The 14,501-nt window shown below is 39.4% G+C and overlaps 1 protein-coding gene across 2 annotated transcripts in view; it reads right to left on the bottom strand.

The window, feature by feature from the left end:
• iqce (IQ motif containing E) overlaps nt 1–14,501 on the bottom strand; it is a 67,479-nt gene that overhangs the window by 13,667 nt on the left and 39,311 nt on the right. The window contains exons 16-21 of one of the 2 annotated variants that reach the window (XM_043711806.2): nt 13,804–13,900; nt 10,988–11,143; nt 9,146–9,169; nt 5,664–5,732; nt 3,177–3,307; nt 1,336–1,433 (exon numbers count right to left, since the gene is read on the bottom strand). In XM_043711806.2, coding sequence (XP_043567741.1) covers nt 1,336–1,433; nt 3,177–3,307; nt 5,664–5,732; nt 9,146–9,169; nt 10,988–11,143; nt 13,804–13,900 — 575 coding nt within the window. Of the gene's footprint in view, nt 1–1,335; nt 1,434–3,176; nt 3,308–5,663; nt 5,733–7,447; nt 8,934–9,145; nt 9,170–10,987; nt 11,144–13,803; nt 13,901–14,501 lie in introns of those variants that run through there. The other variant, XM_043711809.2, reaches the window with a different exon arrangement.

Genomic DNA, 14,501 nt, shown 5'->3' with positions numbered 1-14,501 from the left:
AGTTAATGTATCCTTGGCCTTTCTTGGAATATACCTAGTCTGATTCATTTTTTATGGCCTCTGTTTTAATATTACCCACAAGTTCAAATATCAAGGGGAAATATCAATCTTACAGGCATCTATCATCTTTCTCTTTTTTGAACAAACAGCTTCAGGCTGTTCAACAGTTCTTGATAAATATAACCTCTCTATTTTGGTATCTTCTTCAATCATTTAAGTTATGAATCAAAGTTGTATAATGTGCAAGTTACTCGAACTAGAGTACTGAGACAAGACAAATTGAATCAACTCTATCTAAACAGCAGGTGTGGCAGCTTCTTTGGAGAGAGAAAAATAGACAATGTTTCTGCTTAATGAACTCGTCAAAATGTTTGACATAGACTTGAAACATCAACTATTTTGTTGTTCAGAGATGCTCCACACCTACTCAGTATTTTCAGCATTATTTTGTTTTCATTTCAGTTTTCCAGTATCTGCAGTATTTTACTTTACAACCAATTTTGTTTGGCTAAATTGGTTAATTAAGGAATTTGATCTCCAACCAGAAGAAATTGGTGGCAAGTGAGGGAGTAGTTATTTTGATTTGACTCAAGAAAGTCTAACATAGGTACTAATAGGAATGAAAGGAATGGAAATAAAGAAATTGTAATGGTTAATGAAGTTTAGTTGGCTGAATTTAACTTTGGCATTTTGAGAGTGATGGGTTCAAACTGCATGAAAATCCTGCACACATAACCTATGCTATCGCTTCAGTTCAGCAATGAGAGATGATTGCACTGTTGGAGATGTAGTCTTTTGCAATGAGAGGTTATTTGTTCTCTTTCTGTTCACTTAGATGCAAAAGATTTGTTGTGTATTTGAACAGGACCAGGGAGTCCTGCTGAAATTGTAGCTAACATTGTGTGAAGACTGTCACTTTCTTAAATTCTTGAGAATTTTGGTAAAATTCCTAGCCTGCGTTAAATCTACATCATCATATAGGACATAACAAATTTACGAAATAAAAGATGAATAGGCTGCTCCGTCCCTCGAGCTTATTCTGACATTCAAACAGATCATGACTGATCTTCAACCTCAACTCCATTTTCCTGCTGTAACCCATTACCCCTTGATGTCCCTTTAGGCTTGAAACGACCTTGCTGTAAAGAATAACGATAGTCAAGTCTTAATTTTAGCTGGTGGAAATAGTGTGACTATTGCAGTTGGCTTTTATTATGAAAACCATAAGTGTAGAATAGGTAAAAGCTGGTGAGGAGCTTTACTATGTCACAAACTCACCTAGCTCTGGTGGAAGAATGGTTGCTTGCCGACAAGTCAGAAGATTTCTATACCTACCAGAATACTTTGACCATGGCTGGACATTGCTGGATTTATTCACTCTAATTGTGGTCTCTTCTGTGTTTCTAGCACATGTAGATTTCTTTTGCTCAGCACTATGAAGGACACAGATAAAACATAAGAAAACTGCAACTTACTTCTAGATTTTCCAGATTTTGAACACAACAGATAATGCTAGAAGGTAGTTTCAGTACTTTGACTATTTGATTTCTGATCTTGAAGGTCAACATGAGTGAGAGAGGAGTTCATATTGCTCCCCAGATAATTATGATTAAGATAGCTCAGTTAATTTGTCTTACTTAATACTTACAAGAAAAAGTCTAAAGTTCAATCATTGCATTCAACAATTTCTTAAGTCATGCCTGTGTTTCCACCTCCATTATCCTGAAATCCATGAAAAATGTTGATCACTCAATGCTAGTTAAAACTTCCAGATACCAATCGAATGTATTCATTTGGTCTACTCTGTCAACTTTTGTATTAAGAAAAAACCTTTTCATGCTTTTTGTTATCTTGTGGACCTCTTTAAGTTCACCACCCAATGGCCCATTTTAAGGCTGGAAGATCTTCATTCTTCCCTGATAATTCAGACTTTGAAACAAAGGTCAGCCTCATAGCTCTTATGTGACCTGTCTCCAGCACATGAATTTTTTTTTGTGCCTCATGCAAACAAATATAGCATAGTTTGACCACTTACTCTTAATTATAATCTATTGTTTGGCAATGAAGTACCTTTTTCACTTTCATCAATACCATTTTTGCTTCCAGTTGACAATCAGTAAGTTTCATTTGCCACTTCTCTGCTTGGTTCTAGTTTATTCAGTAATAGAGTTGCCTCTTCCAATTCAATTGTTCCTCCTACTTAGTAATTGTGCAGATTTGACAATCTCTCTTTTTTATCTTGGTTTTCAAATAATTGATGTGAATTTTGAAAGCTCAGTAATGATTCCTCGAATACCTTACTCAATATTTCCCAAACCTAAACATAACTCCTCTAATGACTATTTTTGTTCTCTAAATTTCAGGCAGATTCTTGTTCTTTTCTGCAATTTATCTTGAATATTCACATGTAAAAGCTAAACAAAAAAGAAGCTTTATGTATGGAAATTTGTCAAATGGTTTTTGGAAGTCAAAGGATACAGTATTGTAGGGCTTGCCATGTGCAGGAGTTTAGGATCTTTCCCTTTGAAACCTGCTGTTTACCAAGATATTATTGTAAAAATAATAATCAAGTTCACTCCTAATGGCAAATGCATTTTTTAAACACATAGTTTGACCTACGTATACCTGACATGATCACAATACTGTATTATCCTATTTTATAAGTTTCAAGTAGCTCATTTACCACGAGTGTCAATGCTTTTACAAATGTCCTCCCTCTTAGTTCTCTGTAACAAATATCATTTGTAACTGGAGATTTGTTTGTTTCATGAGTGAACTGTTTTTTTACAAGTCTCATCCTGCCTGCCTTTCTCTTTCAACCATTCTCACTATATTTATTTACATAAATAAACTGTAAAAGAATAACTGTTCTCTATGGCTTCACGTTTCCACAATCAGACCTCTGTATTGGGCAAGAAAGTTCAATAGATTAGAAGTATACATATACCTCTGGGCCAATGTTCAGCTGCACTGCAAGGTTTGGGGCCAGGAACATGACAAAAAAAAAATCAGACAGGTTTCTCCAAGTGCTCACACAAATCTTTTGATCTGGTAAAGAAACATCTTTGCTGTGGGGACTAACAGCTAACAATACATGACAACAGGAGAGAACTGTACATCGAAACTATATTCCTGATAACTTAACAGACCAATTTTCAACAAATCCCAACCCTTACTTCTCTCTGAGGTATTGCATCCGAGCCAGATGAGCCCTGAAGGAGGACTGGATGACAGAAACAGCCTCATTCCTCTCATCTTCTTCTGGGAATTGTTTCTGAATATTGTTTCTGTAAGAAACTTGAGAATTCTGGAATAAATTATAATTCCAATATGAAAACACATATAAAATACAGTGTTCATAATTACAGCATATACAACATATACAGCATAGACAATACTGGCTTTTATGTTCCTTGAACATTTCTTTCTACTGTACTTTAAATATCTGCATACTCTTCTTCCTATTTTCTCATTATCTTATAAAACTTTCCTTTAAATGTACTATTTGCCTCAACTACTACTTATGTTAACAGATTCCATTCTTCCAACACTTTAGTAATAAAATTTGTCCTGAATTTTCTACATTTATGGCCAATAGTTTCGGTCTCCCTTACAAGTGGAAATATTTTTGCAATATCTAATGTTAAGGTTCAGACTTTCATAGAATCATGGAAGTGTTGTGTTGTCAAAGGAGACTGTTTGGCCCATCATCCTGCACTGGTGTTAAACTAGCATCATTACCTAATGCCAATTTTCTGTTTTACCCCCATATTTCTGTAGAATTCTTTTTTCAAATTATCACCCAATGCCCTCTTTAATGCCTCAATTGAACCTGCCTTTACCACACTTCCAGGCAATGCATTCCACATTCTAACTCCTTGCTGAGTGAAAAAGCTTTTCCTCAATTCAACCTTGCTTCTTTTGCAGATCACTTTAAATCTATGTCATCTTATTCTTGTTCCTTTTGTAAAAGAGTTGGGAAGTCATGTTGTGGCTATATAGGACATTGGTTCGGCCACATTTAGAATATTGTGTGCAATTCTGGTCTCCTTCCTATCAGAAGAATGTTGTGAAACTTGAAAGGGTTCAGAAGAGATTTACAACGATGTTGCCAGGGTTGTAAGATTTGAGTGATAGGGAGAGTTTGAATGGGCTGGGCAGTTTTCCCTGGAGTGGCAGAGGCTGAGGGACATGGATATGATAAATAGACATAGACTATTCCCTGGGTCCAGAATGAGAGTGCATAGGTTTAGGGTGAGAGGGGAAAGATATAAAAGGGATCTCGGAAGCAGCTTTTTCACGCAGAGTGTGGTGCATGTATGAAATGAGCTGCCAGAGGAAGTGGTGGAGGCTGGTACAATTACAACATTTAAAAAGCATCTGGACGGGTATATGAATAGGAAGGGTTTAGAGTGATATGGGCCAAGTGCTGGCAAATGAGGCTAGATTAGGTTAGGATAGCTGGTCAGCATGGACGAGTTGTACCGAAGGGTCTGTTTCTGTTCTGTACATCTCTATGACTCTAAGTGGGAACAATTTCTCCCTATCCGCTCTATCCAGTACATTTGTAATATTGAAAACGTCAAATGAATTTCCTCTTAGCCTTATTCTCACCAAGAAGAATAGTTTCAACTTCTTCAATCTATCCTCATAACTGAAGTTCCTTATTTCTGGAACCATTCTTGTAAACTGCTTCTGCACTCTTTCCAATCCAATCCTATCTATAATGTGGCACCCAAAAGTGTATACAATACTCCAGCTGAGGTCTAACAAGTGCCTTAAAAAGTTCAATATCACCTCCTTGCTCTTGTACTCTACATCCTATTAATAAAGCCAAGGATAATTTAAGCTTTACTTACTACTCTCTTTACCTGTCCTGCCACTTTCAATGATTCATGCAAACACACACCCAAATCCCATTGCTCCTCCACCCCTATTTTATACTGTCTTTCAATGTTTTTTCTGCCAAAATGCATCACATCGCACGTTCCTGCATTGGAACTCATCTGCCACCTGTCTGCTCACTTCACCAACTTGTCTACAAGTTCCACATTATGCTCCTCATGGTTTACAATGCTGCTAAATTTTGTATCATTCAAGTAAGAAACTTATATTTTAGTCCAAAACAGGGTAGAATCTAATATGAAAGCCTAAGCCTCAGAGGCAGAAGGTAATGAGTGCAATCCCATTCAGGACTTGAAGGCAAAATCTAGCTACGCATCAGTTGAAAACTGAGAATGCTAAACTTTCAGACATTAAAATTAGGTCCCGTACATCTGCTCAGGTGGACAAAACTTGCATTACTTTATTCCAAGACTATCTTCTCCTGATCATTACCATCAATAACAAGTTGATATGGTCATTCATTCACTTGCTGTGTATGGGACACTGTTGTGCACAAATTGGCAGCTGCGGGCACTGGTCACAATGTGCTTTGGATCATCCTGAATTGCGATTACAACTTATTTTTCTTTGGAATTTGTAAACAAAGTCAACATTAATTCCTTTAGAGTTTATACTTATGAATAGCTCTGGAACAATGATAATGTTCTCCTCAGATAACTAGGGATAGTTAACACAGTAAGATTTCCAAATTCTTGAGAGATGTTGGTAACTATCTTCTTCTGCTGAGGGGAGGCAAAGGACATTTTCTTTATACCTACAGAATATGTGCTCTCAAGCTTCTTCCGTGCAAAATGTCCTCGTGCTGACGCTTGAATCATAGTAATTGCCTAGGTACAATCAGAAGGGCAAAACATTTATTCCAGAAAGATTTGATTCCAGACTTCCTTTTAAACAGGACTATACAGAATTTCCAGCATGAATGCTTTTAATAGATAATCTGCTTCCTTCATCTTGGACATTGTTTTGATGCTGTAGAAAAGAACACTTCCATTTTTGGTGAACGACTGTTGGTTTAGAGCACTTGCACCGTGCATAAAGCTTAGGTCAGCTGCAGAATAAAGCTTCCTGTTCTGTCCAAGAAATAAAGCTGTGATTTCATTTTTGTTCTTTAATGTGAATGTTTAAACATATTGATACAACAAGTTCTATCTTTGGTTTTAAAACACTCGAATTTTACAAAGGAACAGAAGAAAGCCTTTCAGCCCTTAGATATTGTTCTGCTGTAATTCATATAGGTAAAGGCTGATCCATAGCTTAACTCCATTATTCTTCCTTTGTTCTGTAACCCTTGTTTAATTAGATTGGCACTTCCGTGCATTGTTTTTGGGAAGATAAAGGTACTTTTAATTGGAAGTATAAGTCAAGATTTAAAAGGTGAAGTTCTAAATTGGAGAAAGGCAAATTTTGACGGTATTAGGCAAAAACTTTCAAAAGCTGATTGGGGGCAGATGTTCACTGGAAAATGGGAAGCCTTCAGAATTGACAGAACGATAATCCAGAGAAAGTATATTCCTGTCAGGGTGAAAGGAAAGGTTGGTAGGTAAAGGGAATGCTGGACGACGAAAGAAATTGAGGGTTTGGTTAAGGAAAAGAAGGAAGCATATGTAAGGTATAGACAGGATAGATCGAGTGAATCCTTAGAAGAGTATAAAGGCAGTAGGAGTATACTTAAGAGGGAAATCAGAAGCGCAAAAAGGGGACATTAGATAGCTTTGGCAAATAGAATTAAGGAGAATCCAAAGGATTTTTACAAATACATTAAGGACAAAAGGGTAACTAGGGAGAGAATAGGGCCCCTCAAAGATCAGCAAGGCGGCCTTTATGTGGAGCCACTGAAAATGGGGGCAGATACTGAACGAGTATTTTGCATCAGTATTTACTGTAGAAAAGGATATGGGACATATAGACTGTAGGGAAATAGGTGGTGACACCTTGCAAAATGTCCATATTACACAGGAGGAAGTGCTGGATGTCTTGGAATGCATAAAGGTGGATAAATCCCCAGGACCTGATCAGGTGTACCTTAGAACTCTGTGGGAAGCGAGAAACGTGATTGCTGGGCTGCTTGCTGAGATATTTGTATCATCGATAGTCACAGGTGAGATGCCAGAAAATGGAGGTTGGCTAACGTGGTGCCACTGTTGAAGAAGGGTGGTAAGGACAAGCCAGGGAACTATAGACCAGTGAGCCTGACGTTGGTGTTGGGTAAGTTGTTGAAAGGAATCCTGAGGGACAGGATGTACATGTATTTGGAAAGGCAAGGACTGATTAGGGATCGTCAACATGGCTTTGTGCATGGGAAATCATGTCTCACGAACTTGATTGAGTTTTTTGAGGAAGTAACAAAGAGGATTGATGAGGGCAGAGCGGTAGATGTGATCTATATGGACTTCAGTAAGGCGTTCGACAAGGTTCCCCATGGGAGACTGATTAGCAAGGTTAGATCTTACGGAATACAGGGAGAACTAGCCATTTGGATACAGAACTGGCTCAAAGGTAGAAGACAGAGGATGGTGGTGGAGGGTTGTTTTTCAGACTGGAGGCCTGTGACCAGTAGAGTGCCACAAGGATTGGTGCTGGGCCCTCTACTTTTTGTCATTTACATAAATGATTTGGATGCGAGCATAAGAGGTACAGTTAGTAAGTTTGCAGATGACACCAAAATTGGAGGTGTACTGGACAGCGAAGAGGGTTACCTCAGTTACAACAGGATCTTGACCAGATGGGCCAATGGGCTGAGAAGTGGCAGATGGAGTTTAATTCAGATAAATGTGAGGTGCTGCATTTTGAGAAAGCAAATCTTAGCAGGACTTATACACTTAATGATAAAGTCCTAGGGAGTATTGCTGAACAAAGAGACTTTGGAGTACAGGTAGATAGGATAGTGAAGAAGGCGTTTGGTATGCTTTTCTTTATTGGTCAGAGTATTGAGTACAGGAGTTGAGAGGTCATGCTGCGGCTGTACAGGACATTGGTTAGGCCACTGTTGGAATATTGCATGTAATTGTGGTCCCCATTCCTATCGGAAAGATGTTGTGAAACCTGAAAGGGTTCAGAAAAGATTTACAAGGATGTTGCCAGGGTTGGAGGATTTGAGCTATAGTGAGAGGCTGAACAGGCTGGGGCTGTTTTCCCTGGAGCGTCGGAGGCTGAGGGGTGACCTAATAGAGGTTTACAAAATTATGAGGGGTGTGGATAGGGTAAATAGACAAAGTCTTTTCCCTGGGGTCGGGGAGTCCAGAACTAGAGGGCATAGGTTTCGGGTGAGAGGGGAAAGATATAAAAGAGATCTACGGGGCAACTTTTTCACACAGAGGGTGGTACATGTAATGAATGAGCTGCCAGAGGAAGTGGTGGAGGCTGGTACAATTGCAACATTTAAGAGGCATTTGGATGGGTATATGAATAGGAAGCGTTTGGAGGGATATGGGCCGGGTGCTGGCAGGTGGGACTAGATTGGTTTGGGATATCTGGTCGGCATGGACAGGTTGGACCGAAGGGTATGTTTCCATGCTGTATGACTCAATGACTCTATAACTGCTCTTTGAAGATGCAAAAGAAGTTCAACTAGCCTTGAGGGGCAAACAAGCTCACCTTTCTCACTGTAAAGTAGATCTGATGTCAGCTGTTTGACTGGTTTTATCCTTGGACTATACAAACATTTCTTTCATTTTAAAAAAAAATCATGTGAATTCATCCATGTTACCTGGGAATACTGCCTCTCTAGACCAAGTATATATTGTTTTCTTTACCTGAAAAGAATTGTTTACAAAACTAAATATCCATTTTAGATTTCTTGGATTCTGTAAAACTAACACCATCAGTGATTAAGAGTACAAGTATTCCAGATTGAAGCAGTTAATAAAGGTTGAAGGACAGTGTCTTGAGACCTCTTCTCCATGGAGGGAACATTTGGATTCCATTTTGTGTCTCTGTGTTAGATGCTCAGTTGGGAATAGGATCAGGCTTATCTTCCATGGCTCAGTGGGGCTACCCACTGGGGCTCCATCATGAAACCTGATGAGACACTGACATTGAGTTCAGAATAATGTGAGGGATCTGGTAATATCTGTTATCTGTTAGTTTCATTGTGTCAGAATACAACAGGTAAAAAGGCAGCAGATCAAAGGAAACCGTAAGGTTTAGACAATCTTGAAGTTTCACAGTCTTAACATTTACTTAATTCCTAATTTAATGACATGAAAATATTATTTTGTACTTTACATGGGGTCAAACATACCTCATCTAGGTCTGAATCTTCTTTCTATTTAGGAAAAAAGGGCAAAAAGAAGAAATTATTGAAACATATAATTATATGAAATTGATGAAACCTCAGAAGCTGCAACTTCCCAAAAATACTTCCTTTTTATTAAATGACAGACAGTTCCCCTTTCACAAAAATCAATTAGGATGTCAACTAGAACCGCGCCCCCCCCCCCCCCCCCTCCCTTGTATTGATAACTATCACTGAAACAGGAATACTCAAAAGTAGTCAAGACTAACTTTTCCCACAATGTTCTCCAGCATTACAAATAAAACCAGCTATTAATATTGATAGAGAACATCCAGAGAAGCCCTGTTATAATTGAAGTGCTTTATTATCAATCAAAATTAGCAATCTCACCTCTCCAGTCTAAATATTATGGGTTCAATCTCTTCTTCAGATATTTGAAAACACAGAATCTCAGTTCATATGGAAATGCTGAGAGAATGCTACATTGTTGGAGGTTACATTGTAGAGGTAGTATTCTATAATGAAGCCAATTGTGCTTGCTCTGGTAGTTCAGGGGAACTTTAAAAGACATTTCTGAAGAATAGCAGAGATTGTACTCATTCATATCCTAATTCAGACCCCTGTACCTGTTCCACCATTCTTTTCACTCAGGGGTAATCTGTGCCTCCACATTCCATTTCTCATTGTTGTTTATAAGACCTGCTATGCCTAAAATAGTTTACACACTCATTTTCGACTGAATGGCAAGTTCGGTTCTAAGTCACTGATTATATATGAAATGATTTGAAATGTTTCAAGCTTTCCTTTCACTCCACAAAGAAACATTCATTAGTACAATTTTTTTGGGAACATTTCCAAACTGTTTGCAAACATTTTGGAATTATATTCCCAAACATTTTTGTTTTTTGTACATCATTCTCCATCAAGAATCACACGAACAAGAGTAGGCCAATCAGCCCTTGAGCCTGTTCTGCCATCCAAATTGAATATGATTGATCTTGCCTTAATTTTATTTACATGCTTTGTTCTACATAATACTCTTACCCAAATATCTTAGCGATTTCAATTGAGCAACAACTAAAGTCTGAAAACATTTTCTTTCAATCATCATGTTTGGCATCCATCATTCTCCTCCTTAGGGATGTATTAGGATGTTAAGTTGTGACTGTGAAGTTGCATACTAATCAATTACCTTTTAATAGGTGGATGCAGCTTCATGTTGAGCTCACAATGCAACATGGAAATGAACCATGTGATCTACAGCTTCTTAGCACAATAATATGCCCTGAATTTTAACCAAAGTATGTTCCAATAACAACATTGTACTGCCCGGTATCTTAATTTACATCAAACCTGTCGTCCCATAACAGCTGTGCTCATTGACCTATTTTGGCTCCCTATTAGCGAGAGATTTAAATCCTTATCCCCATTTTCAAAACTCTAATGACCTTACCCTACTCCACTGCTTCCCTCATCCCCAATCTGAGTATCTGCAATCCTCCAATTCTTGATTCTTGAGCATTGCTGAATTTATTGCTTCTCTATTAGCAGCCACTTATTTAGCTACCAAAGCCCTATACTCTAGAACTCCCTCACTAAATCTCTTCGCTGCCCTACCTCTTCCTTTAAGTCATTCTTAACATCTACTTCCTGGACTATGCTTTTGATTATTTTTCCAAATATCTCCTTATGTAGTGCTGTGTCAAATCTTGTCAACAGTTCTGTGAAATGAATGTTTACTACATCAATAGCACTACTTAAATATAGGTTGTGGTTTTGATTGGATCGAATTAAAACCCTCACTTTAACTACACCCTCACCACAATCCTATTTCTGATCATTCCATACCTGACTTTGATATCTGCGCCAGTGCTTCTGGATTGTTTTTGCAGCTTGTTCGCTGTCATATTTCTGTTTCTGCTCATTATAACCAACAGAAGTGGTCTGCGTGGACCGGTGATTCCTGGCCAAACCTAGAATGGATTGATTGTTTGTGCTGTCTATCTGTAGGAGAGTAACATTGTTAATGGCCACAGATTATGACAGCCATTTTTGCAATATCAGTGACGTAGAAAGTTCAGTGTCATGTTTGATGGTGCACACATCTGTGTTTATGTTTTTTGCAAGACAACTCCTCCACAGGAAAAAAACCTGACATTAGATATCTAAAAGCTTTAGAAGATGGTATATCATTTTTATGAAGGCAGACTGCTGTGCAAACCATTACACATCCAGCCTAGTCATTTTCTTTATTCAATGATTGGAAGTAGGCATCGCCAGGTGGGCCAGCATTTATTGGCTATCCCTGGTCACTTTTCCGAAGGTGGTTGTGTCTCTTAAACTTCTTTAGTCCATTTGGTGTATGTAGACCCACAATGCCATTAGATAGGGAGTTCCAGGATTTTGACCCAGTGACCCACTGAAAAAACAGTGATGTCCTTTGAAGTCAGGATGGTGAGTAGCCTAGTGGTGGAAATGTCAGGTGGTGGTATTCCCATATAGCTGTTACTTTTGTCCTTCTAGATGGTAGTGGTTGTAGGTTTGGAAGAGTTGAGAGTGTGATGCTGGAAAAGCACAACAGGTCAGGCAGCATCCGAGGAGCAGGATAATCGACATTTTGGGCATAAGCCCTTCATCAGGAATGAGGCTTGTGAGTAAAGGCGGGGTAGAGAGATAAATGGGAGGGGGTTGAGGTTGGAGGAGAAGGTGGCTGAGAGTGTGAGGTAAATGGAGGTGGGGGTAATGGTGACAGGTTGGAGAGGAGGGTGGAGTGGATAGGTAGGAAGGAAGATGGACAAGTCATGAGGACAGTGCCGAATTAGAAGGTTGGTTCTGGGATAAGGTGGGGGAAGGAGAAATGAGCAAATTGGTGAAATCCACATTAATCCCATGTGATTGGAGGGTCCCAAGGTGGAAGATGAGGTGTTCTTCCTCTAGGCATCGGTTGGTTAGGGTTTGTCGATTGAGGAGGCCCAGCACCTGCGTGTCTTTGGCAGAGTGGGAGGGGGAGTTGAAGTGTTCATCCACGGGGTGGTGGGGTTGTTTTGTGCATGTGTCCCAGAGACGTTCTCTGAAACATTCTGCAAGTAGGCGTCCTGACTCCCCAATGTAGAGGAGAACGCAACGGGAGCAACGGATACAGTAAATGACGTGTGTAAAAGTGCAGGTAAATCTACGATGGATGTGGAGACAGAGGTGAGAGGGGAGGTGTGGGCGCAGGTTTTGCAATTCTTGCAGTGGCAGGGGATGGTGCTGGGAGGAAAGGATGAGTTGGTGGGCAGGCGTGGACCTGATAAAAGAGTCACGGAGGGAATGGTCTTTACAGAACGCAGATAGGGGTGTGGAGGGAAATATATTTCTGATGGTGGAGTCTGTTTGTAGGTAGCAGAAACAGTGGAGGATGATACGATGTATCCAGAGGTTGGGTTGGGGGGGTGGGCGGGGGGGGGGGGGGGGGGGGGGGGGGTGGGTGGGCAGGTGGAAGGTGAGGACCAGGTTTGGAAGATGCTGTCTAAGGAGCCTTGATAATATTCTGCAGCTCATTTGGGGTAGATGGTACACACTGCTGCTGAGTATTGGTGATGGTGGTGAGAGTGAATGTTTGCTATTGTGGTGCCAATCAAGCAGAGTGCATTTTCTAGACAGGTTCAAGCTTTTCGAGTGTTGGTAGAGCTGCACTCATCTAGGCAAGTGGGAAGTATTCCATCTCACTCTGACTTGAGCCTTGTAGGTAGTTAACAGGTTTTGAGGTAAATTATTCACTACAGGATTCCTAGCCATGGACTTGCTCTTGTAGTAACTTTGCTTCTATCGCTAGTCCAGTTCAGTTTCTGGCCAATGGTAACCTCAGATGCTGAAAGCATAGATTGATGATGGTGATGCCAAGGGGCAATGGTTCGATTCCCTTCTGTTAGAGATGGTCGTTGGTGGCACTTGTGTGACATAAATGTTATTTGCCACTTGTCAGCCCAAAACTGTATATTGTCTGGTCTTACTACATTTGTACATGGACTACTTCATTATCTGAGGAGTCACAAATGGTGCTGAATATTATGCAATCATAAGTGAGCATCCCCACTTCGGACCTTATGGTGGAGGGAAATTTGTTGATGAAGCAGCTGAAGGTGGTTGGGCCTCGGACACTACTCTGAGGAGCTCCATTCTTTTCTTAGTCTCTTTCTCTGTCTCTCTCCCTCTGTCTCTCTCTCTCTCCCGTTTTTGTGCATCAGAATTAATGATGCTGAGATTTATGATAACACATGCTGTGAGTTGAGTTACTCCGTGGACATCTTCTACACTTCCATAATTCCAAGCTTATAACACTGATTATACTTCATTGAGCATTGAAAATACTTTGATAATTTTGTCCACTTCAGTCTATCAAATATGCATACCAGCAGAGGGAGGCCTCTAGGAAGAGTAAGAAAGGATCCATGTATCATAGATTTAATTCTAAATTTTAATTATAAATTCAGTTATAATTCTGAATGTTTCTGACTGAATATTTAATTATTTCTGTCTTACCAAATTACATTATTCAAAAATTCTTCATTGGCTGCAAAGCACTTTGGAACAACTGTGGTCATAAAAAAAGTGATTCTTTTTCTGACTACTATCACGCTCCCACCATCACTGACGGAGTTGCTAATCTCATTCCGATTTACCTCATCAATGTCACTGCAGTGCAGTTTCACTCTCCGATGCTCTTCCAGGTCTGCTTCCAGTTGTGTTATTTTTTCTGTCAGGGAGCGGATTTCCCTCCTGCAGCACATGACAGATCAAATTTTCACCCCTTTCACAGTCAAAGATTAAAATCTAACATTCATTGAGTGATGGAAATCTCAGACCTACTGTATCTCTGGATTACCATTAAGCTAATTCCTTTTACTTGTCAACAGTGGCCCTCGGATGAAGATTATTTCATAATCTTTTTATAAAACTGCAACATCCAGATGTTAGGGGACTTGCTGTTTGGTTTTGTTCCGTCATATTTATGAAGTGAGCTGGCTTTGGTCACTGTGTCAGCTGAATTTCTCTAACCATGCTTGCATAGATTATTTTGGTTTAGCACTTCATTAGGAAATAGAAATTGGACGATGATCTAAAAGCACGGTTTAAGTGCACTCAAAACAGGATTAAGCATCTAGGTGAATAAGCGAGATTGTTAGGAACATATGATGGTGGAAACAGTTGGTATTGACTCTTTCAATGGTTTCTTTCAGAAAATAATGTTTTGGAATATAGAATAAATAATTTCAAAATAACAATATATGAATGTGTCACATGATTGAGATAAACCAGTCACTTTGGATCAATGGTTCTCAAAGCTCTCCACTACTGGAGTTTTCCTCACCACATATCT

The sequence above is a fragment of the Chiloscyllium plagiosum genome, unplaced genomic scaffold (assembly GCF_037043375.1).
Source record: "Chiloscyllium plagiosum isolate Xiang-an unplaced genomic scaffold, Cpla_swu_hap1 HiC_scaffold_20, whole genome shotgun sequence".
Classification (NCBI taxonomy): Eukaryota; Metazoa; Chordata; class Chondrichthyes; order Orectolobiformes; family Hemiscylliidae; genus Chiloscyllium; species Chiloscyllium plagiosum.
The sequence above is the reverse complement of the archived record's forward strand: the minus strand, read 5'-3'. Positions and strand labels throughout refer to the sequence as shown.